The sequence below is a fragment of the Hyperolius riggenbachi genome, chromosome 4, assembly GCF_040937935.1.
Source record: "Hyperolius riggenbachi isolate aHypRig1 chromosome 4, aHypRig1.pri, whole genome shotgun sequence".
In the NCBI taxonomy this organism is placed as follows: Eukaryota; Metazoa; Chordata; class Amphibia; order Anura; family Hyperoliidae; genus Hyperolius; species Hyperolius riggenbachi.
This window is the reverse complement of record NC_090649.1, coordinates 394,387,260-394,412,240: the sequence shown is the minus strand read 5'-3', so window position 1 is coordinate 394,412,240 and position 24,981 is coordinate 394,387,260. Positions and strand designations below refer to the sequence as shown.

Below are 24,981 nucleotides of genomic sequence, written 5' to 3'. Positions count from 1 at the left end.
GAGAGGGGTAAAGACAGCATAAGATGGAAGAGGGGGCAGAGGAACAGAGAGGGAGAGACAGCACAGCACTAAAGCACAGGTTTACAGCTTTACCAGCCTACAGCCTAACCAGCTTTCAAAGAAAACTCTAGTATCAAAAGAGCAGGGCACATTCTAGCAGTTATAACAGTACTGGGAGTCTGCACACAGGACAGGAAGTGTTCTTAGCAGCCTGCCTGCATACCTTCTCTTCTGCCTGTGCATGCAGCTTATCATCTCTGGAGTAGTGATGGGTCGTTCGCGAATGAGCCGGCTCTAAGAGCCGGCTCTTTGCTGCGAACGACAAGAGCCGGTTCTCAGTTTTGAAAGAGCCGATGCCTCAGCCGCCCCACAGAGCTCTGCAATAAAGGGCGCTGAGGCATGTTGGGAGATGTAGTCCTCCTCTTGCAGCTTGTAGGGGGGTATGGGGCGGAGCAGAGCAGTAGCAGGAGGGATTGCCCCAGTCAGAGAAGCAGTCTGTAAGTGGCATGGAGACGGGGGCGGGGCTTTTACTCCAATTCTGAGTGGTGTTTATTGATATTTAATGAAGAGCCGATTCAGAGCCATAAGAGCCGGCTCTTTAATGGGAGCCGATTCAGAAGAGCCGATTCTCTGAAAAGAGACGGAATTCCCATCACTACTCTGGAGCAGAAACTTCCCTTCTCCCGGGCTGTGTTGCTGTCTTGTGCGGGGGCGGGGCTCCAACACGGACACATCACTTTCTTCTCTCTGTGACTGCATCTGTCCCCTGGCTGTCTCGCTCCAGTGTCTGTGTGCAGCCAATGACACAGGTGGGGGGTCAGACTGTCGGGGGCATAAGCTGGCTAGCCGCTGGCTCCTGGTTTGACTGGCGTGGGGCGGAGTTAAAGGCTGGGCCACACGAGGTAAACACTTTACCTGTGTGGCTACTGAGAAGAAGGGGCACGGCTTTAAAGAAGGAGCCTGGCAGAGAAGAGCAGTATTGATTGCTCTATTGGCTGGGGAGAAGTGGAGGTAGAGGCACTGCTGAGCACATGGTAGCGTGCCGAGCACCGGGGACTGAGTCGGGAGTTTATATAATATTAAAAAAAAACCAAAAACATGGTCACGGTAGCAGCGGCGGGGGAATGTGCCTCACCACCTCATGGCGCCCCAGGCAACCGCCTATACTTGCCTGGTGGGTGAGACGCCCCTGGTCATTGCCAAAGCACTACCACTGTAGAAGCTGGTGCAGAATACAAACCCAACCCCACTCTGTTGCAAAAAAAAAGGGTGACACCGCTCCAGTAAAAGTGTAGGCAGAAGTTAGGGTAATATTGCCATGCACTATGTGAGTACGGTAATATTACAGCTGTTGAGAGAATCCACCCCAAGGGCCTTTTTTCAATTCACTCTTTAACTCTTACATTTAATATTAGACTAACGCATATCAGTCTGATAACACTGAAAGCTTTTCTGTCCCAAGTCTGTGGCTGGAGTTACCCTTTAGTTGATGTCTCCGAGAATGGTATATTGCTTCTCCTTCTGTACTCTCTATACTGTAAAAGTCAAAATTCCAGCACAGACCATGCAACCCTAAGGTGTAACACTCTAATGCAGAAATCTCCTCATGACCGTCTTGGAGAGAAACCTCCAGCACAACAGCTTTCCACACACACACACTGTACCAGATTAGTAGCGGAGTGACGTTACCAGAAAGCCCTGAAGTCTGTTAACAAATGGAACTTTCTAAAAATGAATATAAAATACACATTATAATGTTGCATTTGTACTAATGCTTATCAGGTCTTAACTCAGCTCTAAGAGGACCCACCAGGGTAAACAGAAATTTGGAGTGTGTCCAGCTCAGGGAATTAAAGGCTGTGTGTGTGTGTGCCTCCATCTGTTTCCAAATCAATAACAAGTCTTTTTCCATGAGTTTTATTCATTTAACCCACTTCCATCGTCTGGAGGGCTTTATTTGCACTATAAAAAAAACTAGTCAGCTGATTGACTTTTATCATTACATTTAAAACTGGCCAAGATCGGCGCTCACAGTTGTAAACTTGCCTGGATGGACGCCCAACGGCCAGAATTACATTTATAATATTTATCTGGCAGCTCATTTGAGCAGATAATCACTAGCTGTGACATCATTTCAAATCACAATTAAATACACTTCCATGAACTCTTGCTTTACAGCGTTTCAAATGTAAACACGTAAGCTGTTCACAGACTCTTTGTTTCCGCATTTATGCTCAACTGGAGTATTTCTAGCCTATCTGGGTTATGAATACATAAACACCGAACATATTTATTTATAGGATAAATGCAATTTCGCCTACTTAACCACAAGGAATTTGAAAGTTTCACTGAACCCTCAAGACATCACTTCAGGACAATGGCTTGGAATATGCAAATTTTCTATTTCTGTCCCGGTAAGTCAGGCAGACATTTAGAAACGCTGGTGTATAGCACATCTATAGAGATTACCTTTACAGAATCAGATCATCAAAACTGCAGACAGCAGTGTTAGAAGGTGCGGGCCTTAAAGGGACTACGAGCAGCTCTCATGGGCATGCCTTTAAGCCAGACGACTTCCAACAAAGTCGTGCTATGACCCCTCTAGAGGAGCCTCTTGCAATGACCATGCAAGTCACTTCCTCTTCCTGCTTCATTCAGTGATGCACTTCTCTAACAGAGAAGACGGGGGACCCGGAAGTTATAACATAGCCAAGATGGCAGCCGCACTTTTTAAATTGAAATCGAACGAAAACTATTTGGTGTAGAATGGCGATGCAGGTATCAAATGAAAGAGGAGAGCACAAGCTACAGAAAGGTATACATCTTTAAGTACTTTGCAGTACTTGTCGAAGTCTTAAAGGCATGCCCATGAGAGGTGCTCGGAGTCCCTTTAAGGGAAACCTAAAATGAAAGAGATATGTAGGCTACCATATTTATCTCCTTGTAATATAGCAGTCTGTGCAGGCGCTCAACATATCAAACACTTTGCAAATATCAACAGTTCCAGTCTCTAAATCTCTTCACAAGATGAAGAGGCTCTGATGAGTTAGCCGTGACGAAACTAATAAGGCGGAGCTTCTGTTGGAGTGTGAGCTGGGAGACACGCTGTATGAGAACACGGACGCTGCCGGGACCTTTGAGGATTTTATGATATATGCGCATTATTCTACGAGATTTGTGAGTGCACTGATATGTTTTTAAAGTTTTAATAAATACAGTATCACGCTATGTAGTGTCTGTTTTCAAGTTTAAAGGACCCATACGATTGATCCATAATCCGGAAGGATGTGTCTATAAGCGCTATTAGCTGGTCTTTCACAGGTGATCAGCAACTGGATCTAGTGAGCGTTTAACAGTAACACTGCAGCACTGGTGGAGGGCTGTCACGCTATGATTATTGCACCCACTGGATTTTAATGTTACATGTCACGTTTTATCTGGTTGAAGCTGGATCACGCTATGTTTGCCTATTCTTGTTTGAGTTCTAGGTGCAAGTATACATAGACGTCGAGGAGATATTAAAAGCACGCTATCCTTGCTGATCTGTAATTCAATCAGCCTCCATATTTGGTGAGAGTACCCATTGTGGGCCCTGGTTATGTGTTATCTTATGAAGAGATTTAGATACTGGAACTGTTGATATTTGCAAAGTGTTCGATATGTTGAGCGCCTGCACAGACTGCTATATTACATGCTAATAGGGTGCCTTACCCCCCATTGTGTGGCGATCCATACATCCTGAAGAACTTTTAGGACATTGCAATTAGTAATTGTACACTGTTGCGGGCTTGTATTTTTTTCATTTTTTTTTCATTTATTTTGGTTGGAGGAGCGCCCATAGCCACATTTAATATTATATTTATCTCCTTATAAACAATATTTTGTTTTTGCCCAGCCTTGCACTTTCCCACTGATTCTTATATTGAGTGTATTACCATATTTCCTTTCCTTCAAACACAACCAAAAATGATTTCATTAAAGCAATATCAGTGGGAATTGAAAACCTCAGCACTAACACTTTGGCACAAACTCCAACTCCGTAGGTTGTCTTGTCTTTGGACATGGAGTTTGTATGACTGTGTGAAGTGAAGAGCATACAGTTGTGTGTGGAGCAAAATGGTGACCTCACTCAGGGCATTATGTAAAACTGTAAAAGATTCTGTGATGTAAGCCCTTCTTGATCAGCTATTAGAATACATAACACTAGCCAACCCACGTCGTAGCATACGCCGCATCTATCTAATAGAGTACGTGCCTCAACCTTGAAGCAAGAAGAAGTAGGCTTTCCATGAGAAAATGTATGCGTGCTCAAACACCAAGTTTAACCCTAGCAAGTCTGGCTTTGCAAATCCGGCCTAATTGGCTATTCATGAGGCAATGCTCATGCAAATATGCATTTGCTTTCGCATGCCAAACTATGCAGGGTCAAAAAACCAATACTGCAAAGTGCTCTCTCGCTGCCTGGGAACCACAGCGGCACCCCGGAGTGGGAGGCTGGGTGGCGCGGCCGCCCCCCCCCCCTCCCAAGCGTGGCCAGCGCTGGGGAGAGCCGTCCGCACCCACCTCCTAATATTAAAAACAGCCACTTACCTTAACGTCCATTGGGTTCTGCTACATGCGCATTAATTTTCTCATGGAAAGCATTTTGTGCAGTTTGTATCCTTTGGAGGCAGGTGGTGGATGGCTTGCTCCGGTGGTGTGAACCCTGGAGTGAGTGCGCCTGTCCTCCCCCCCCCCCCCCCCCTCTGGAGTGCTGTATGTGAGCCAGCCCTGAGCTCTAAAGCTCGGGGTGACCCATGCTTCTCTCCTTTCCCATGTGGTGCCCCCAAATTAATGCGCATGTAGCAGAACGCAATGGACGTTAAGGTAAGTGGCTGTTTTTAATATTGGGAGGTTGGTGCAGACGGCTCTCCCCCGGCGCTGGCCACACTTGGGGGGGGGGGGTCATCCACGCCACCCAGCCTCCCCCTCCGGGGTGCCGCTGTGGTTTCCAGGCAGTGAGAGAGCCTGGGACCCTGCGGTCCCCCCAGTTGTATAAAAAGGGGGCATTGGGAATCCTCCCCGTGGCGCTCCTGGAGGCCTGGAGCACACCAAAAACTGCTAGCAGATCCGCAAAATGCTAGCAGATTTTGAAACGCTTTTTCTTATTTTTCTGTAGCATTTCACCTAGCATTTTGCGGTTTTGTAAAGCGTTTTTGGTGTAGTAGATTTCATATATTGTTACAGTAAAGCTGTTACTGAACAGCTTCTGTAACAAAAACGCCTGCAAAACCGCTCTGAACTGCCGTTTTTCAGAGCGGTTTGCGTTTTTCCTATACTTTACATTGGAGGCAGAAACGCCTCCGCAATCCAAAAAATGCCTCACCTCGGGAGTATGCGTTTCAGCAAAACGCCTCCCGTTCTGGTGTGCACCAGCCCATTGAAATACATTACCCAAGCGTATCCGCAGCCGCAAGCGGATCGCAAAAACGCTGCCGAACCGCTCTGGTGTGCACTAAGCCGGATAGTGCTAATGTAGCATGTAGCAGGGTGACTGCTTTGTGGTATTGGTTTGTGCATGCATTTGCATGAGCATTGCCTCATGAATAGCCAATTAGGCCAGATTTGCAATGTCAGACTTGCTAGGGTAAGGCCTCTTTTCCATGGACTGTGAATAGGCAGTGAAATGGCTCTCAAACTCTCACAACTGCTCACTGCTGCCTGGTAACTGCTCGCTGCTGCCTGGTAACTGCTTACTGCTGCCTGGTAACTGCTTGCTGCTGCCTGGTAACTGCTTGCTGCTGCCTGGTAACTGTTTGCTGCTGCCTGGTAACCATACCTCCCAACTTTTTGAGATGAGAAAAACGGGATACTTAAGCCACGCCCCTGCCACACCCCTGGCCACACCCCCGCCACGCCTCCAGTCACGCATACCATAAAAATTTCATAAGAAAATATGTTGTTTTATAATTCAAACCACACTGGTCCTTTCTATCCTGGTTCATTTTCCTTCATAATAACATTTTAGGGTGCAGGGGCCAGGGGCAGGGTGCCTGGGGTACAGTGCCTAGGGCCATGGGCAGGGTACACTCTTGGTGGGGAGGAGGGTGCTAGTGGGGAGGAGGGTTGTCAGTGGAGGGGGGGGGCGAGAATGCCTGTGGGTGGGGAGGAGGGTGCCACTTTTAGGTGGGGGAGGATTGCCTGGAGGAGGAAAAAAATGATCGAGGCTCCAGCCGCGGTGAAGAGGGATGCGGGAGCCCGGCTTTATTACTTCCTCCCTCCCTCTCTGAATGCCCCCCTGATGTATGTCTGTGTCCCCCCTCCTCCCTCCCTGTAGGCAGAGTGAGCGCAGCGGAGCAGCCAGCCGAGTCCTCTTACCTCTGATCCACTCGTACTGGTATAGGACTTCCATCTGCTTCCTGTGACATCATAGTAAACAGGAAGCACATGGAGGTCCAATGCTAGACAGTACGAGTGGATCTGCGGTAAGAGGACTCGGCTGGCTGCTCCGCTGCGCTCACTCTGCTAACAAGGGGGGGACACAGACCCATCAGGGGGGCGTTCAGAGAGAGGGAGGGAGAGAGGAAGTAGTGAAGCCGGCTCCCGCATCCCTCATTACCGCGGCTGGAGCCTCGATCATTTTTTCCTCCTATATTTCTGCCCAGCTGTCGGGATTCAAGAGGGGGGGCCCGGGATAGCGGGAGGGCCCCCCCAAATCGTGAGAATCCCGACGAAACCGGGACGGTTGGGGGGTATGCTGGTAACTGCTTGCTGCTGCCTGGTAACTGCTTGCTGCTGCCTGGTAACTGCTTGCTGCTGCCTGGTAACTGCTCACTGCTGACTGATAACTGCTTGCTGCTGCCTGGTAACTGCTTGTTGCTGCCTGGTATCTGCTCACTGCTGCCTGGTAACTGCTTGCTGAGCACACAGCTCAACAGTCCGTGGAAAAGAGGCCTTAAACTTGGTGTTTGAGCACGCATAAATTTTCTCATGCAAAGTACTTCTTCTTCTTGTTTGAAGGTTGAGGCACTTAGTCTACTATATATATAGATAGATTGGGGTAGTTTGAGTAGACGATTGGCTGTTGGTAGTCGATCATCTACAAGTTTGTGTAGCCGATGGCTGATAATCCAGCTACTTCAGTATTGTTCGTTTGGGGGCTGTGTTTTTGTTCCAATGGAATACAAGGGGTGGTTAGGGTGTAGTGTTAGGCATAAGGTAGGTGGGCAGTGTTGAGTTGGGGGGGAGGGGACAGCTTAGGTCTGGGTAAGTCTATAGTAGACCATCAGTGGTATTATATTTTAACTGTGAGTCCCCCAATTAAAGCAGCGGTGTCTCTGTTTTTACTCCTGTGCACCACCCAAAACTCAACATAGGAGAACTCTGCAGAGAATGCAGTGCATGGGTTGCCAGAAAACCATATATAATTGGTAGAATGTGCCCCTTGTATCTTGTTTGGTCACAACATTTCTTAATTTATTGGAGCTTAGTGGCAGGTAGATGCAGCAAGATGTATAATACATAGTAATTCCTATGTGCTCATTATATTATAGCACAGAGTGGGAAAGCAGACCTGAACCTGTACAGACGCTTCCTATAAGTGTACGTGTCATGTTGTTTATTATCCCGCATACATTTGTCACTGTTCTGCCAAGCAAATGATGTCAAGTAGTAAGATAAGAAAACATGATGCAGACAGCCTGCCATGATAGTTTGCTAAACCCAACATGTATTTGTAGCTTTTAGATCAAACACAGTCTTCTTTACATGGTTGTGCTATGCAAGTCATACATAGTGCTAGAAGAGAAAAAAAGAAACAAGAGCATTTTCCGCAATGCTTTACTGGCTACATTCAACACTTTGTGTCCCTAAAGCCTTGTACACATGTATGAGTCATGTTGCCCAGTGGGGATGGGTTGCCCCGGCGAGGAAGGCTAGTCACATGTTCTGTTTCTGTGCAGGGTGGGGTGGACGGATGGGTGAGAGTGAGAACAATGGTCTTGGCCAGCATTCGGCCAAATCCATACGCTAGGCTGATAGCTGGCCAAGCCGTCAGGAAGTATGGGGAGCCCTGTAAACACACTAGACTCTTGGCAGAAGAGGTTTCTATCGCTTGTCTCCGGCGAATTTCATCTAGCGTGTGTATGAGACTTGATTGTCCCTCAGAGGGACTCACAAAGGTTCCTACCACAAACAAACAGCAAAGAATACCATGCAGCCCCAAAACATATGTTTAGGTTAACTGGAATTTCCGCAGTCCGGTTTTACACTTGTTTTTGCATTGTGGTTCGATGCTCCTTCTGCATAGCACTGCAACAAACCTCACTCATATGAGCTTGCGGCAGAGTGTGCAGCCAGGGTCATATGAATAGCAAAGCCCCCCACTCAGTGAGGTACTCCCTGCTGGGCAGGAAGTATATCACTGGTATTCCCGTCATTCCGAACAGGCGGGATTACACTGCGTGCGCCACCCATAGACTTCCATTACCCCAAGCACTGTACATTAAGTTTGGTGCTTGCAGTAACGCTCTGTTGCCCTTGCATCAGCTCGGATGCTTCCGGTACACCGCAATGGACTGCAATAGGTGTGAAAGTCTCTATATACTTTCATCGCTTTTGCAGCCTCTTGCGGCAAAATAGGGCAATGCAACAGAAGAATTACCTGCAAGTGTAAAAAGGCCCTCAAATTAGCCGTAGATTGTAGTAGTGATATTGTATATCTCTCAAGTGTACCTTTTATCTGAGGGACAATCCCGCGTTGGGAACCAAATACCTGTCTTTCTTCTTCTTGTAAATACACTATGGGCTTGATTCACTAAGACAAATAGCATGCCTTATCTGAGTTAACACGCCTTATCAGAGATAGCACAACTTATCAGAGATACCATGCCTTATCAAAGTCAACACGCCTTATCAGAGTAGCATAGCGAGCACTACGAACCCGCAGGGGCTCAGGGCAGGACGAGTGGAGCTCTCGTCATTGCCAATTAGCAGGCATAAGTTCGTAGCACTCGCTATGCTACTCTGATAATGCCTGTTAACTTTGATAAGGTGTGTTATCTCTGATAAAGTGTGTTATTTCTGATAAGGCGTGTTAACTCGGAGGCATGATATTTGTCTTAGTGAATTAAGCCCTATATGTATTTTTTTTTCTGTAAAATGTGTTTAGCTGACTCTAAAATGTATCCACATTATTTATAATGATATATTTCTTTTTTTTGTGTGTAAATAAGAAAGAAACTAATGTTGATAGAAAGGACTCATGTTGTTTGAATTAAAAGTATGTCATTTGTTTATAAATTTTGCTTTGCATACATTTCTAGTGGTGTTGTCGGGGGTGATAAGAGGTGTAGCAGGAGTGTGTCTTAAATCTGTCACTCTTTCTTACCTCATAAAGTTGGGAGGTATGACTGTCAGCTCTTCCGAGGGAGAGTTTGTGACAGGAATTGTACAATGTGTCTGTAAAGTGCTTCAGAAAATGTTAGCACTTTATAAATGAATAATATTGCTACTAATAATATACATGAAAGAAAGGTGACACCAGATAAAAGCTTACTCTCATAAGTTGGGACCAGTGAAAACACAAGCCTAAATATACAGAGGAAAGCATTTTAGCCATATACCACCCCCTTCTCCCCAATAATTGCCATGTAGCCCCATAAGAAATGTTCTTCCCTCCCCCATAAAAAAAAATTGTCATATCCAACCACAGCATGTATTGCAGACCTTTTCCTGTAACAGTTATTGCCAGGTTCCTTCATAACATGTTCACCCACAACATGTTCCCTGCTCCTTGACTGGTGCAGTTAATATATAACACCTATGCCCTGCAATTGACTATAGATATCTGTAGACTGAACAATTTTTGGATTCTGAAGCAATGAAAGGAATCAGCAGTTATTTTCAACCAAGTATTTGAAGATTGCCAAGCGCATTAGCGTTACAAAATAGCATAAGGTAAGGGCAAGTGCAAACTTGAATTACGCGATTCATTACAGCAATTATGGCACGTTGAGCAGGTTTCCACAGACGATCGTCATTACAACACATTATAAGGGTGATTGTGGGTCACTAATCCGTGTTATATTCATGTTTCTCATAATTACTGTATGTTGTTTGTGTATTCACCTGGATATGTGCCGGATTTACTCATGGCCCATGGTTTTACCTCAATAGACCTGATTGCAGATTACAGGTAGTCCCTAGTTAAAGAACGAGACAGGGACTGTAGATTTGTTCTTAACTTGAATCCGTTCTTAAGTTGGGAGTTTTAAACCGCTTCTTCAAACTTCCCCTACGGAAATTACATCATTGCGACGGGATCGGGCCGTTCGTATTGGCAGGTCGTACGTAAGTTGGGCGTCTGTAAACCGGGGAGTACCTGTATTGAATACATGGGCCCATATTCAATTCACTTTTACTCCTAAGTTTTCTCCTAAGTTTTCTCCTAGATGATATTTTCATCTTATCTATAAAATGCCTTTTAAAGTTTACCAGAACTCTGTTAAAGAAAAAGATTTATATATACCTGGGGCTTCCTCCAGCCCCATCCGCACCGAGCAGCTTCGGGAACCGGGTCCCGTCACTTCCGTCAGTCGGAGCCAGTCTAACGTAGGAGAAGTGCGCTGTTTGCGTATCTCTCTAGCAGCCACTGGAGAGATACGTAGAGGGCGCACTTCTCCTGCGTAGACTGGCTCCGACTGACGTAATGTGATGGGACCCGGTTCCCGAAGCTGTGGGCAGCGGAGGACGGCGGTGTGGGAGCAATCGGAGCGTATGGGGCTGCAGGAAACCCCAGGTATGTATAAATCTTTTTATTTAACAGAGCTCTGGTTTCCTTTAAGCCACCAGCAAGCAGTCAAATATTCTGAATAATGTTGATAGTTTTTTTTTTTTATCTACTTTTCGGTACTTTTTCAATTGCAGGGTGCTAAAACATTCTATTAAACCGAAGATTAAAAATTACGGTATCTCCTAGGAGAAGCAGTAGGGTATTGTACAATATTAGCTATCAGTAAAAGCAAGAAGTTTTAAATCAGGATGAAACCATTTATTGGCTAACTAAAAAGATTCTTTTAACTAATAAATGGTATCATCCTGAGTTAAAACTTCTTGCTCTTAGAAGAAATTGTAGGAGAAATAGTAAATTGCATATGGCTTAGGGTCCCATATGCAATTACTTTTTTTTCCTGTGTTTTCACCTAGGTGATAGTTTCACAACTTCTAAATGAAACGTATTTTAAGCTACCGAAAAGCAAACAAATACTCAAAATAATATTGACAGCATGTTTTCACCTACTTTTTGGTACTTTTTCCATTGTAAAGTGCGAAGATGAAAAATTATCTCCTAGGAGAATACTCAGGAGAAAAAGTTAATTGCATAAGGCCCCTGGGCCCAGCCCATATGCAATTAACTTTTTCTCCTAGGTGATAGTTTCAAGATTGTCAATAAAATGCCATTTAATCCACCAGCAAGCAAAAAAATACTCAAAATAATATTGATAGTACCTTTTCAACTACTTTTTGGTACTTTTCCATTGCAAAGTCCTGAAAGGTTATTCTAAATCAAATATGAAAAATTATCTCCTAGGAGAAAACTCAGGAGAAAAATTGAACTGCGTATTGACCCTTGTCATAAAATGCCTTTTATACCACCAGCAAGCAAGAAAATAGATCATTTTGATAATAATTTTTCACCAACTTTTATATACTTTTTCAATTGTAAAAATGCTGGTACAAAAACAGAACTGGTGATTACAATGACAGATGTAACATGATGAATAAAATGTATAACAGAGTGCCAGCTTGGATATAACTAACAAATTCCAAGACACAAAAGGGTGAAAGAGCCCTGCCCTTGAGAGCTTACAATGGAATGGGGATAAACAAGAGGTGGGGAAGTACGCAGTATACATACATGTAGTGCCTGTTTAGGTTGTCTAGTATGGAGTAAAATTTGTCGAGAGGTCGAGGGGCGAAAGAGGAACTCCAGTGAAAATAATTTAATAAAAAAGTGCTTAATTTTTACAATTATTATATATAAATGATTTAGTCAGTGTTTGCTCATTGTAAAAACTTTCCTCTCCCTGATTTACATTCTGACATTTATCACATGGCGTCATCTTTACTGCTGGCAGGTGATGTCACTGAAAGGAGATGCTGCTTACTTTTTGGACAGTTGTAAACAGCTATTTCCCACAATGCAACAAGGCTCCCAACGTGTGATGTCAGTACCTCAGTGCTGTGAGACACTGACATCACACTGTGGGAGGGGTTTCAGGAATAGATTTCTCATGGGAAAGGGGGTATCAGATACTGATTGGGATGAAGTTCAATTCTTGGTCACGGTTTCTCTTTAACTACCTGGAGACCGCCTCACGCCAATGGGCGTGACCGCGGCGGCAGCCCAAGGACCACCAAACGCCTATTGGCATCAGTGCTGCACGCGCATCCCCTGCTTGGGAGGCGGAGCTCCATCCTGCCTTCAGTCTCCAAGCGGCGATCGCCGCTCGGGAGACTGTTAGACAGCGAAACCGCCTTCTATTTACAGGTACAGCACTGCGATCTGAGGCAGCACTGTACTGGGGACAGGTGTGTGACACGGCTGTCCCCCTGAGGCACAAGAGAGCGATCGGCAGTGATAGGCTGAAGCATATTACAGCCGATCGCTGTAATAGGCTGGCCGGGGGAGGGAGAGGGGGGGGGGTTATGTAAGTAATAAAAAAAACATAACATTTATTTAAAAATACACACATAAATATAAATAAACATCTTGGGGGGCCATCTGACCCCACCAGCAGAGAGCTCTGTTGGTGGGGAGAAAAGGGGGGGGAATCACTTGTGTGCTGAGTTGTGTGGCCCTGCAGCTTGGCCTTAAAGCTGCAGTGGCCCAATTAACAAAAAATGGCCTGATCTTTGGGAGGTTTAGTACTGTGGTCCTCAAGTGGTTAAAGCATATGCTTGTGGATCAAAGTGAGTTTTGAAGGAGCTTTTAAAGATCTCAAAGGTGGGAGAGTGACAAATGTGCTGTGGAAGGGCATTCCAGAGAAGGGGTGAGGCACGTGAGAAATCTTGTATATGTGAATGTAAGAGAATATGAAAAATATCACCTGGGAGATAACTAAGAAAATGTTAACTGCATATGGGCCCTGGAGTTCATTTTTGGGAAAAGTTTACGGTAAGCAAAATTATTAAAAGGAGTAACCTTAAGGCAAGGGAGAATAGGGTTTAGTTATCATAAAGTGGTTAATGTTGAGGGGGAAGATGAATTAGACTTCCGGAAGGTGTTAACATTAAGTATGCATATCCAACATTAGGGAAATGTTGGGTATGCATATCAACTTATTTGTGCGTTCTTTGTGTGTATAGATTTGTTCTTTTATATGGCTGCTGTATTTGTGTTATTGGCACTATATTAGAAGGCAGGTTTACATGCACATAGTGCGTAGTGGAGGTCTGCCTTCATGGATGTTTACTGCTTACCTTTCCTGCAAACCTTTCCTTACAGAGATGTTTAGTCTGCTGCGTCCTGCTCAGGAGACCTTGGTGAAAATCATATTATAAATACTCTCTGAGAATGTGACATTAACAGTCTTCTGTCTTGTGTTGTGGCAGCCATGTCCCACCGTAATCCTAACAACCAACAAAGGAGAGAGTACATGATGTCAAACTATCCTCATTTGAGGCAGGATTTCTCTGTCATGGGACACAGATAAGCAGAAAGTACTGTACTTAACTGTACTCAAATGTTATAAACTGATTCCATGCAAAGTATGAAGGATAATACCTTTATCTCGGGGAATCTCAACCACAGATAACTAAAGGGGCTTGAAGTAAATGAACACCTAGAAGTAATCTTGAAGTACCAAGCATGTAATTGGTACTTCGGGATAAAAGAATAGTTTTGACATAAATAATTCAATAGTCTAAAATCATTAAAGCGGAACTGAAGTGAAAGGGATATGTGTATTTCCTTTTAAGCAATATCAGTTGCCTGGCAGCCCCGCTGAACTTTTTGGCTGCAGTAGTGGCTGAATATCACCAGAAACAAGCATGCAGCTAATCTTGTCAGATCTGACAATAATGTCAGAAACACCTGATGTGCTGCATGCTAATTCAGGGTCTATGGCTAAAAGTATTAGAGGCAGAGGATCAGCAGGACAGCCAGACAACTGGTATTGCTTACAAGGAAATAAATATGGCAGCCTCCATATCCCGCTTGCTTCAGTTTTCCTTTAATGCAGGATTGAACTCTGACATAAAATTCAATAAAAATTTGTTTTGTTATTTCTTATTACCCATACAGTTGCCATATTTGCTTTTGTGCACAAGTAATATTGTCTGTTTACAAAGTTCCCAAAGTACAGTTTATCTGCTCTGAAAGCTGCCATTGCATTTTATTGCATAGCTGTTATATTTACAGTATTTCAATTCAATTCAAGTACTTTATTGTCATTGTGTAACACAACAAAATTACTTTTCATGACAGTCCCACGGTGCATATAGGGAACATAGTGATAGTAACAAAGGTAGAAACATAAGAATGATACAAGTATGCCAGGTACTTCAAATATTTAAAGAATTTGTACACCGTGTTAATTATTTCAGGGAGGATTCAGAGTTTATCACGTTTATGGCAGAAGGGAAAAAGCTGGTTTTCAGTGTGTTTGTTTGTATGCGGATTGATCTAAAACGCTTACCTGATGGAGGGAGCTCACACAAGGTGTTTCCAGGGTGAGTTTTGTCCTTGATAATGTTTCTGGCCCTTCTCATACAGCGAGTCTTATACAAAAAGTTCCAGTGATTGTAGTTCAGTGCCAATAATGGCTTCTGCTGTTTTATCAACTCGCTGCAGGTCTTCTCCAGCAGCCTTGGTGCAGCTGTTGTACCAGGCTGCCATGCAATTGGTCAAAACACGTTCTATAGTGCATCTGTAGAAATTAACCAGCAGCTTCAGTGGAAGGTTAGCGCTCCTTCGTTTTCTCAAAAAGTAGAGGCGTTGTTGTACTTTGCCAGTTTTTTATATATTAAAATCTATCTAGTGACCACTTCTCAGCTCTTTCTGCTTTTACTATGTTTGTAGCTTAGTTTCAGCACTGCTGCTAATGTTTACTAATTGGAGCTGACAAAGGAATATAAACAAAAGATAATGTAATTACCGTTTTGGATTCGGCAACAAGCGTTCCAATGAAAAGGAAAGTGCTGTGTTTAACTGTTTGAATGCTGTTCGCCTACCAATTTTTTTTTGTGGTAATAGGTTTCATGCTGTAAATGATCTTTTAGGGAAAAGAAGAAATGCTGCATTTCATAACACTTTAATGTAGTTTCTTCAGCTTCAGTTGTCAGAGTTGACACAAAAAGCTGCTTTCAAAACTTTCAGATGGCTTATATAAATCTGTGCCCAGAGCTGAGCTGGAAAACCAAAACTCTGAAAGTCTAACAGTGCACCAGTGTGGGTAAATCGGGAACTATATCTGGAATCATTAACCTGATTGGCCAGAAATACATTCCTTAAAACAATGGCTTCAGTGCATTTCAGTTTTCAGTGCCGCTCCTTCCACATTTTTTTAATATTCTATTGTGAGATTAAGCTCACGTGTGAGACGATGCAGTACAATACAGCACCGCTCATTATCTGATGCAGCCACCTGACCCTTTTGGCTCAACTACTGTAAAACAAGCTTAACAAGATATAGAACATGCTTAGCTCAGAGGAAAGAAAAGTAACACTGCATTGGGATTTCTTCACTGGAGCTATACTAATTCCCAGCTATAGCTGCTGCTAATGAGCAGAGAGAGACACAGAAAGCCTGCAGGTCCCCCTCAGCTCTAGTTACCAGCACTCTATGATTGTCAGTCAGCAGTGGGTTGCCTCCAAAGATTATGTTTTTCTTCCTGTAAGTGCCAGTTAACCTAAGAATATAGTAATATAGTATTATTCCTCGTTGGTGGAGAAAGAAGTATTGTACCACATCAAGGGTCCTATGAGTAAGCTTCTAAGAATGCGAAACATGTTAGGGTTCTGTCTCTGTTCATTGCTTTATTGATTTGATGAATACATCTTAGAGTGAGCAAGAAGATGGTGATCGTTCTTCTGTTGGATATCCAACCTTATAATGTTCCAAATTAAAACACATTACTAAAAGCAGTTTTCTATTCTGAGCTGTGCTTTATTTTTGTTTAGGCTATGAAGGCTACACCTCTATAGACAGTGATCAGCGGCATCCATTACAAGTCGATGGCAATGGTAATGGAAGGGGGCTGCTTTGGGCAAATGATGAAAATGTCACTGAAATCCATGGAGAGCACAGACATCGGAAGAACTGCACTGAACCAGGTAGGAACTGGAGATATGTTGCTTATCAGTAGATTAATTGTTTTAGTTTGTATGCATCTCTGAGGCATAATAATAGGACTAGAATCATGGGAGTAATGGCAAAAAGTTTTTGTATTCTATGGTACAAGATGTAAGAGTCTAACTAAATTTGTCTTGTCAGTGACATTCAGGCACAGTAGTGAATGCTTAAAGGGACCCTGAACAGTTGAAAAAAATAAAATTGGTACTTACCTGGGGCTTCCTTCAGCCCACCGTAGGCCGCAAGGTCCCCCGGTGTCCTCCTGGCTCCTCTCCCAGTCCCGCTGGACCTCCGTTACCGGCAACTTTGGGGCTGAAGGTTGTCAGGATACTTCCTGAACTGAAATATAGCACTTTTACAAATCTCAGGTTTCTTTTTAGCCAGGGGTGTCAAACTCAAATACTAAGTGGGTCGAAATTGTACACTGGGACCTAGTCGAGGGCCAACCTCATTGTCTACTGGCCACCTTCCTCCCTGGTGTTCTAGGACTTCACCTCCACTATAGCTTCCGTGGTGGTCTAGAGTAAGCCATACATAATACAAAGTGGGGAAACCACTTGAGGGCCAAATTGAATGACTCTGAGGGCCAAATTTGGCCCGTGGGCTGGAGTTTGACATGTTTGCTTTAAGCGGATCCGAGATGAACTTTTACTCATTGCAAAATTGTGTTCCTTTCCTATTGTTTATAGGGCATTCCTCAAGCCAAATACCTTTTTGTTTTTGTTTTAATACTCTAATTCCCTATAAACTAAACAAGCCTCGCCCACAGCTTTTCAGAGAGCTTTGGCATTTTCAGACAGTAGCAAGAGCTCATGGGAGCTCAGTCTGGGGAAAGTGATTTTTGTTAGTGAATGTATTCATGTTTATATAACCTGTGTATATGGCTTAAAGCAGATCCGAGATGAAAAACTAACTATAACAAGTAACTTGTCTATAAATCTTATCTAAAGTTTAGATAGTTTACACAGCAAATCTAGCTGCCAACAGCTTCAATAGGATATGATTATTTCTTCCTGTGATAAATGACAGCAGCCATGTTGTTGGTAAACATTACACACAGGCAAGCTTATCTGGATCTTCAGCACTCAGCCTGTGAAAAAAAACCTAATCCCCCTCCTCTTCCCTCCTCCCCTATGCCTCTGAAATCTCTGGCTAGTAATACCTTTCCCTCCTCCTGCCCATTAAGGAATGGGAGTAGTCCATTGAACAGGGAAAGATGTGACACTAGTATTGCAATAGTGAATATTCGAGCAACACAGTGTGACTGTGATATGTGAATATCAAGAGCGTCCGTCCCACATGCTGGATAAGAAGGATAGTCACTTTGTGTGTACTTGACGTCTGTGTAGCCGGCTGACTATAGTTCTTTTTTAATCTGCTTGTTTCATCTCCAGTACACGTGCAGAAATATAAAAGAAACACTGTAGGGGCATCAGCTGCGTCGCATAATAAGAAACAGCTGAGTAAAGTTGTTTTGCATAAAGATGTAAAAATACATTTGGTTTTGAAGACAAATATAGGATGTAAGACCGTATGGAATGCAGCGTACAAGGTTTAGCTTACATGAGCTCTGGCTGGAAAACCACAAACCAAATGCCAATAACATTTCACTGGAATTGATAAACTGGCCGCAATATATGTGCATGAACTCAGACACGGTTACTGCGTACAGCAGTCCATTTACATTCCAGCGTTGGTTTCGCTCTTTTTGTGATGCTTATAACAAAGGAACAGAGGGAAATTAAGACCCTTCTCCATTTCAATCAATAAGGTTTTAAACCAATTACTAGGATTTCTAATGGCCCATACTCATGAGGAACAAAAGTGGCCTGTCGCCAGCACACGTGAGCGTGTGCGCGACAGGCCGGCAACAGCTCGTCGCCAGGTCCCTCCGCATACACACGCCGGAGGGACCTGGCAACTGATGCGGCGGAAGCTGCCGCTGTTGTGCCTCCCCCCGCCGGAAGCCCAATGGATTGCAATGTTGTTGCTGTCGCTAGTCCGCGTACTCACACGGACTAGCGACAGTTGCAGCGGAGTTGCAGCGGCGACTGTCGCCAGGCGATTGAGCGGTTCAATCGCCCGACGACATCAGCGACGAGCGACGGTTCGGGGTGCGCGCCCGTGCAACGCCGCATACTCACGGGCAACCTGTCGCTGCAACACGCGCGCGCCGCGTGTTGCGGCGACATTTGTAGCCCGTGAGTATGGGCCATTAAAATCTTAAAGAGAACCTGTACCCCCTGGGGGGTACTTACCTCAGCAGGGGGGAAGCCTCTCAATCCTAATGAAGCTTCTTCCATCCTCTTCGCATCGGGTATCCAGAGCAGGCAGACCCTGAAAAAGAAAAACAACTACATGTGGCTGGTTTGCACATACTGACTACCAGCTCTCCGCTCGGGCTCTGGCGGAAATAACCAAGCCCAATTGGGTCCGTTCTACTGTGCAGGTGAGAGGCGTCTGCACAGTAGAGTGAACCTGATCAGGCTTGGCTGTTTCTGCATAGTGCATACTACTGACATTTTATTGATGAGGTATGAAAATATCACCTAGAAGAAAACTTAAGAGAAAAATGTGAATTGAATAAGGACCAAAGAAATAATTCTTAAGATTTGTTTGCGAGTGCGGCTAGGTTCACAGTGCTCAGTTGTGTTGCAGAATAATTCTGCATGCAACTGTCCATACATCTCTATGGAGCTGTTCACAGCACTGCATTGTAACTGATTGCATTATTCTAACTCACTGCATGCAGGCTTTGTATTTAAACCTATGTCCCGTCTCCACTGCAGTTCACACTCATAACATGTACGTTATGAACCTGACCACTGTGAACCTAGCCTGAATCAACTCCATGGTCTGTTCTGTAATGTAGAAACTCTGGGAATCAATTTGGCATCTATAATTCTTCCTACGTATTATGTCACATTTTCAAACCTGACTGATCTGTCCAGTAGCTGAATCCAAAGAGGAGGGAAAGCAAATTCTAGTGCAGCAGGAGACACATTTAACAAGACAAATAACATTCATATTGCGCTTTTCTCCTGGCGGACTCAAAGCACTTGAGCTGCAGCCACAAGGGTGCACTCAGTAGCAGTGTTAAAGGGATGCTTAAGTCTTGAATAAAAAAATCAGTTTTTCTTACCTGAAGCTTCTACCAGCCCCCTGCAGCTGTCCCGTGCCCTTGCAGTCACGCGTGGATCCTTCTGTCCGTCGCCGTCAGCTAGTTTAATTTTCGTCGACAGACCCGTCAGGCCTAGCCACACATAGCCTTCTTCGCGTTCCCTTCTGCAATAGTGTCCTGCGCCTGCGCAGGATGTTATTGTGGACTGGAATGGAAAGAAGGCTACACGTGGCCGGGCCTGTCAGCGAAAACGAAGCTAGCTGGCGGTGGGGGACAGAAGGATCTGTGAGTGACTGTGAGGACGCAGGACAGCTGCAGGGGGCTGGTAGAAGCTTCAGGTAAGAAAAACTGATTTTTTTATTCATGGCTTAAAGCGGAATACAACCCTGCATTTCAACTTTGCTCTAAAATATTATTTACAGCATATTATATGCAAAAAGCATTTTTTTTTTACTAGACCAGCATTGGAAGGGTTAAACACAGAGGTTTAAAGGTCCATGGAGAGATATGCAGAAGTTCAGATAGATACATTCTATTTAGTTACATGTATCTATTGATAAATGTTACACACTCTTTGGCTGTCCTCCAAGCTCCTTCTCAGTCAGAGAGATGAGTCACATTCAACACTTAGATACATTTATGTAAACGAAATGTATCTATTTCAGCTTCGGATGCGTCTGCAGAAATCTCCAGGAACTTTAAAGCCCTGTGTAACCCTTCCAATGCTGGTCTAGTTAAAAAAAAATGCTGGTTGCATATAATATACTGTAAATAATGTTTTAGAGCAAAGTTGAAATGCAGGGTTATATTCCGCTTTAAGTGTCCCTTTAAGGAGTCTAGCCCATGGACTCCTTACTGAATAGGTGCTGGCTTACTTAACAGGAAAGGCCAAGATTTAAACCCTGGTCTCCTGTGTCAGAGGCAGAGCCTTAACTCCTGGAAACAAAATCCGTCCATTACTTTGCTTCTACACACTGTTTTTATTTATTTAGCATCCTGATTGCTATTAGTATCTGCCATGTTCAGTTTTGTGTTTAGCTGGGCGTTAAAAGATATAATTTACACCCTTTTCACATGTTAATAGTCATTGCTTAATTGGGCAGAAGTCAGGGTCATGTTAGCATTACGTGGAAAGGAAGAGCCCTGCGATTGCTCTCGCTGAGTGAATCTCTTCCTCACTCACATACACAGTCCTCACTGCAGACAAATCCTTTTTTAATTATTTAAAGACTCCAGTGAAGCTTTATGATGCATACATTTTAAATGAAATGCACAGATATCATGTTTTAATCCTCCCTGGAAAAACCCCACCTCCCCCACCTACATTAACTGTAATTACAGCCGGGCAGAGCTGCCCATGATGCTGTGGTCTATCTGACATGATGTAGGTTGTAGCTTTACATGCTCATGTTCCTATGGGCTGTAAGTGATTTGAGCAACATCACAGCTCATTGACTTCCATGCATTCTTATTTCTTTCGCTCTTGTTACTTCATTGCAATGCGATGCTCCACAGATTGGGCAGCTGATGACAGTAATCTTGGCACAGATCCTCTTATTATCTGCCACATCAATCACCAGGCACTAAATGTCTCTTTTATGATCTCCAGTTTGCAGCAAGAACACTATAAATTTAATAGTGGGAAGTACTAAAAACTGGAGATGGCACCACTTCCTGCCGCCCAGGTTTCCTCAGAGATCATTCTTGTTCATCGTCTTCTCATGTAACCTGATTCCAGATAAATGCTGTTTGAAAACAATCCTGCGCTTTGTCAAATGAGGCCTTTATTTGGTGTTTTGGTATTTGCCAGGGATTGTTCAGATGCCAGACCAGGCCCTCCAGGCTTTAAATAGCAAAGGGGAGGCTTTTGAGATCTTAAAAGTCTGGTTGTTTGGTTGGCGCTGGTGTTCAAATTGTACTAAATTCATATAGGTAATGGAAGTCATCCTTTCATGCTTTTCCAGAACTTTGATGGTCGTTTTGGCTCTTGGATGATTAGTAACGGAAAGGCTCTCATTGCCAGCAGTTAGCTACACTTCGCTGCATATACGTTTTTAACGGCTGCCCTAGCAAAGAACAGGCCTGGGGTTCCCGTCTATTTTTGGTTCAGGCTGTAGCAGAGTGACAGCTTGGAAGTCTATGATGGTAAACAGTCCTGCTGCTGAGGAAAACGCAACCCATCCAACACGTGTCAAAGCGGGAATGCAGAGCTCTTGGAGGCATATTAATAATTTTATTCTTTACCCTTTTGAGATCATGGGATTTATAAGGATGCAACCTGACTTTCTGCAGTGGCAATTAGCGCTTGTTCATATATAGGCCCAGTGTTCTCCCCGGGCTATTTTAGCCAAGTGCTCCTCCTGGCTAGTTTTGGTGAGCACCCGGCTGTTCTCAGCTCAGCTCCTATTCTGTAAGCAGAGTTGCTCACAGAAGCACCAGCCCTGCATTGTCTCATCTTGCCCCACCCGGCTACATTTTCATACTACCCGGCTAGAAAAAAATTCTGGGGAGAACACTGAGGCCCACATGCAATTCACTTTTTCTCCTAGGAGATAATTTTTAATCTTCAATTTAAAATAACTTTCCAGCACTTTTCAATTTAAAAAGTACCAAAAAGTAGGTAAAAAAGTACTATCAAATTTATTTTGATTATTTTCTTGTTTTCTGGTGGCTTAAAAGGCATTTTTTTTCCAAGTTTAAAATTATCACCTAGGAGAAAACTCAGGTGAAAAAGTGAATTGCGTATGGGCCTGAAGCCCTTATTCAATTCAATTTTTCTCTTAAGTTTTCTCCTATTTTATATTTTCATACCCTGGCCCATATGCAATTTACCATTTCTCCTGACTTATCTGGACCTAGGAGATAATTTCTCATCTTCTCTTTAAAATAACTCAACTGAAAATGTACCAAAAAGTAGGTGGAAGGGTACTGTCAACATTATTTTGAGTGTTTTCTTGCTGCTGGTGGCCTAAAAGGCATTTTATTTTAAGTAATGAGAATATCACCTAGAAGAAAACTTCGGAGAAAAAGTAAATTTCTATTAGGGCCTATTTGCACTACATGCAGATTGGATGCAGTATTGATGCAGAATGGATGCAGAAAAACTGACTCCAATGAATGCCTATGGGAAAATCTGCATCAGAAAAATCGCGCTTAGTGAAAACAGGCCCATAGGCTTTCATTGGAGTCAGTTTTTCTGCATCCATTTTGCATCCAATCTGTGTGTAGTGGAAATAGACCCTTATTCATTTACAGAGTTCTTAAAAGATACCTCCTAGGAGAAAACTCGGGAGAAAAAGTGAATTGAATAAAGGCCCTTATCAATAAGTGCCTTCTAAAGAGGACCTTCAGTAAAACTGATAGAGGCTGTGTCATAACAGGCTTTTTCAAAATGATGGAGGATTGCGGGAGTCGCACGGTTAGGGTAAATACTTACCTGTCCTGGCATCATCCCTGCAGGCACGTGATCGATCCTCCTCCCCTCAGATATGCTGGGAATACACCATGCTTTTGTTTGGGCAGATAGATGGTTCGATAGATAATTTCTGACATGAATCGAAAATCGATCGGACGGAAAAGCGACCGTAAAAATGCATCGTGTATTCCTAGCATTATTCCAATCTTTTCTCGTATATGGGCCTTTATTTCATTTACTTTTTCTCAAGTTTACTTCTAGGTGATATTTTCCACCTTGTCAATAAAATGCAATCAAGATAATACTCTGAATAAAATACCTTTTAAAGGAAACCCAAGGTGAGAGAGATATGGAGGCTGACATGTTTCTTTTAAATAATGCACGTTGCCTGGCTGTCCTACTGATCCTCTGCCTCTAATACCATAATACCATAGACCAGTGTTTCTCAAACCTGTCCTCGCGACTCCCCAACTGTGCATGTTTTGCAGGCAACCTCACCTATGCACAGGTAGGGTAATTAGTGTCTCAGCTAGGTGAATTCCATGTAGCTGAAACACTAATCATCCCAACTGTGCATAGGTGAGGTTGCCTGCAAATCATGCACTGTTGGGGAGTCACGAGGACAGGTTTGAGAAACACTCATAGACCCTGATTTCCATGACATATCTGACAAGATTAGCTGCATGCTTGTTTCAGGTGTGTGATTTAGACCCTGCTGACCAGAGAGATCAGCAGCACGGTCAGGCAACTGGTATTGTTTAAAATGAATAAATATGGCAGCTTCCATAAGTCTCACACCTCGGGTTCCTTGTAAGCCACCAGCAAGCAAGAATAATAATAAATAAAAGCTACAGTAGTTCTCCTTTGGCACCTTAAGGTACACCATACATCACTCAGTATTGCAGCTCGATCGACCTTCCGATACAATAATTTTATCAAATTAGTAGAGATTTGGTGCTGCTACATGGCTGCCTGATTGATATTTTTCGATTGAATTGACATGTTGGACGCAAGTGCTCAGCGGATACGTTGCAATAACGGTGTTCGATATCGCAATGACAATTGGAAATCAGTATAGGCAGAAAGCAGATCACTCTCTTATCAGATTCAATCAGAGGGGGGTCTGTCTCATTTTCAATCTGCCCATATGGGTACCTTTAGAGGTTCAGCTGTCATCGCTGACAGATCAAATGTCTGTGATTATGCAGTTATACTTTCCTAACTCATTGGCAATGAATGACATCAATTATTCAGAATGATGACAGTGGTCAGTTCACCTTTTCTTCTAGGTTTTTCTCCTGATATTTTAATACCTTATCAATAAAATGCATTTTAAGCCACCAGCAAGCAAGAAAATACTCAATAATTTTAATAGTACCTTTTCACCTACTTTTTGGCACTTTTCAGTTGCAAAATGCTGAAACATTGGGCCATATGCAATTCACTTTTTCACCTGAGTTTTCTCCTAGGAGATCATTTTTCATCTTCAATTTAAAATCACTTTCCACGCTTTTTAACTAAAAAAGTACCAAAAAGTAGGTGAGAAAGTACTATTAAAATGATTTTGAGCATTTTCTTGCTTGCTGGTGGCTTAAAATGCATTTTATTGACAAGTTTAAAATTATCACCCAGGAGAAAACTCAGGTAAAAAAAGTGAATTGGCCATTGTTTTAAAGAGAAGGTTAAAATTATCTCCTAGGAGAAAAAGTTATTTGAATAAGGGACAATGAGGAATATGCAATTTACTTTTTCACCTGAGTTTTCTCCCAGGTGATATTTTTAAACTTGTCAATAAAATGTCTTTTAAACCCCCAGCAAGCAAGAAAACACTCACAATTATTTTGATAGTACTTTTTAACCTACTTTTTGGTACTTTATTAGTTGAAAAGTGCTGGAAAGTCATTTTAAATTGAAGATGAAAATGTATCTCCTAGGAGAAAACTCAGAAGAAAACGTGAATTGCATATGGCCCTGTGGCTCATATGCAGTTCACTTTTTCTCCTGAGTTTTCTCCTAGGAGATATTTTTTTATCTGCAATTTAAATTAACTTTTTAGCACTTTGCAATGGAAAAAGTAGCAAAAAAGTAGATGAAAAAGTACTATCAAAATT

The 24,981-nt window shown here is 43.3% G+C and overlaps 1 protein-coding gene across 1 annotated transcript in view; it reads left to right on the top strand.

Moving 5' to 3' along the window:
• SLC24A3 (solute carrier family 24 member 3) overlaps nt 1-24,981 on the top strand; it is a 513,374-nt gene that overhangs the window by 141,573 nt on the left and 346,820 nt on the right. Inside the window, exon 2 of the mRNA XM_068232219.1 lies at nt 16,163-16,315. Coding sequence (XP_068088320.1) covers nt 16,163-16,315 — 153 coding nt within the window. The remainder of the gene's footprint in view (nt 1-16,162; nt 16,316-24,981) is intronic.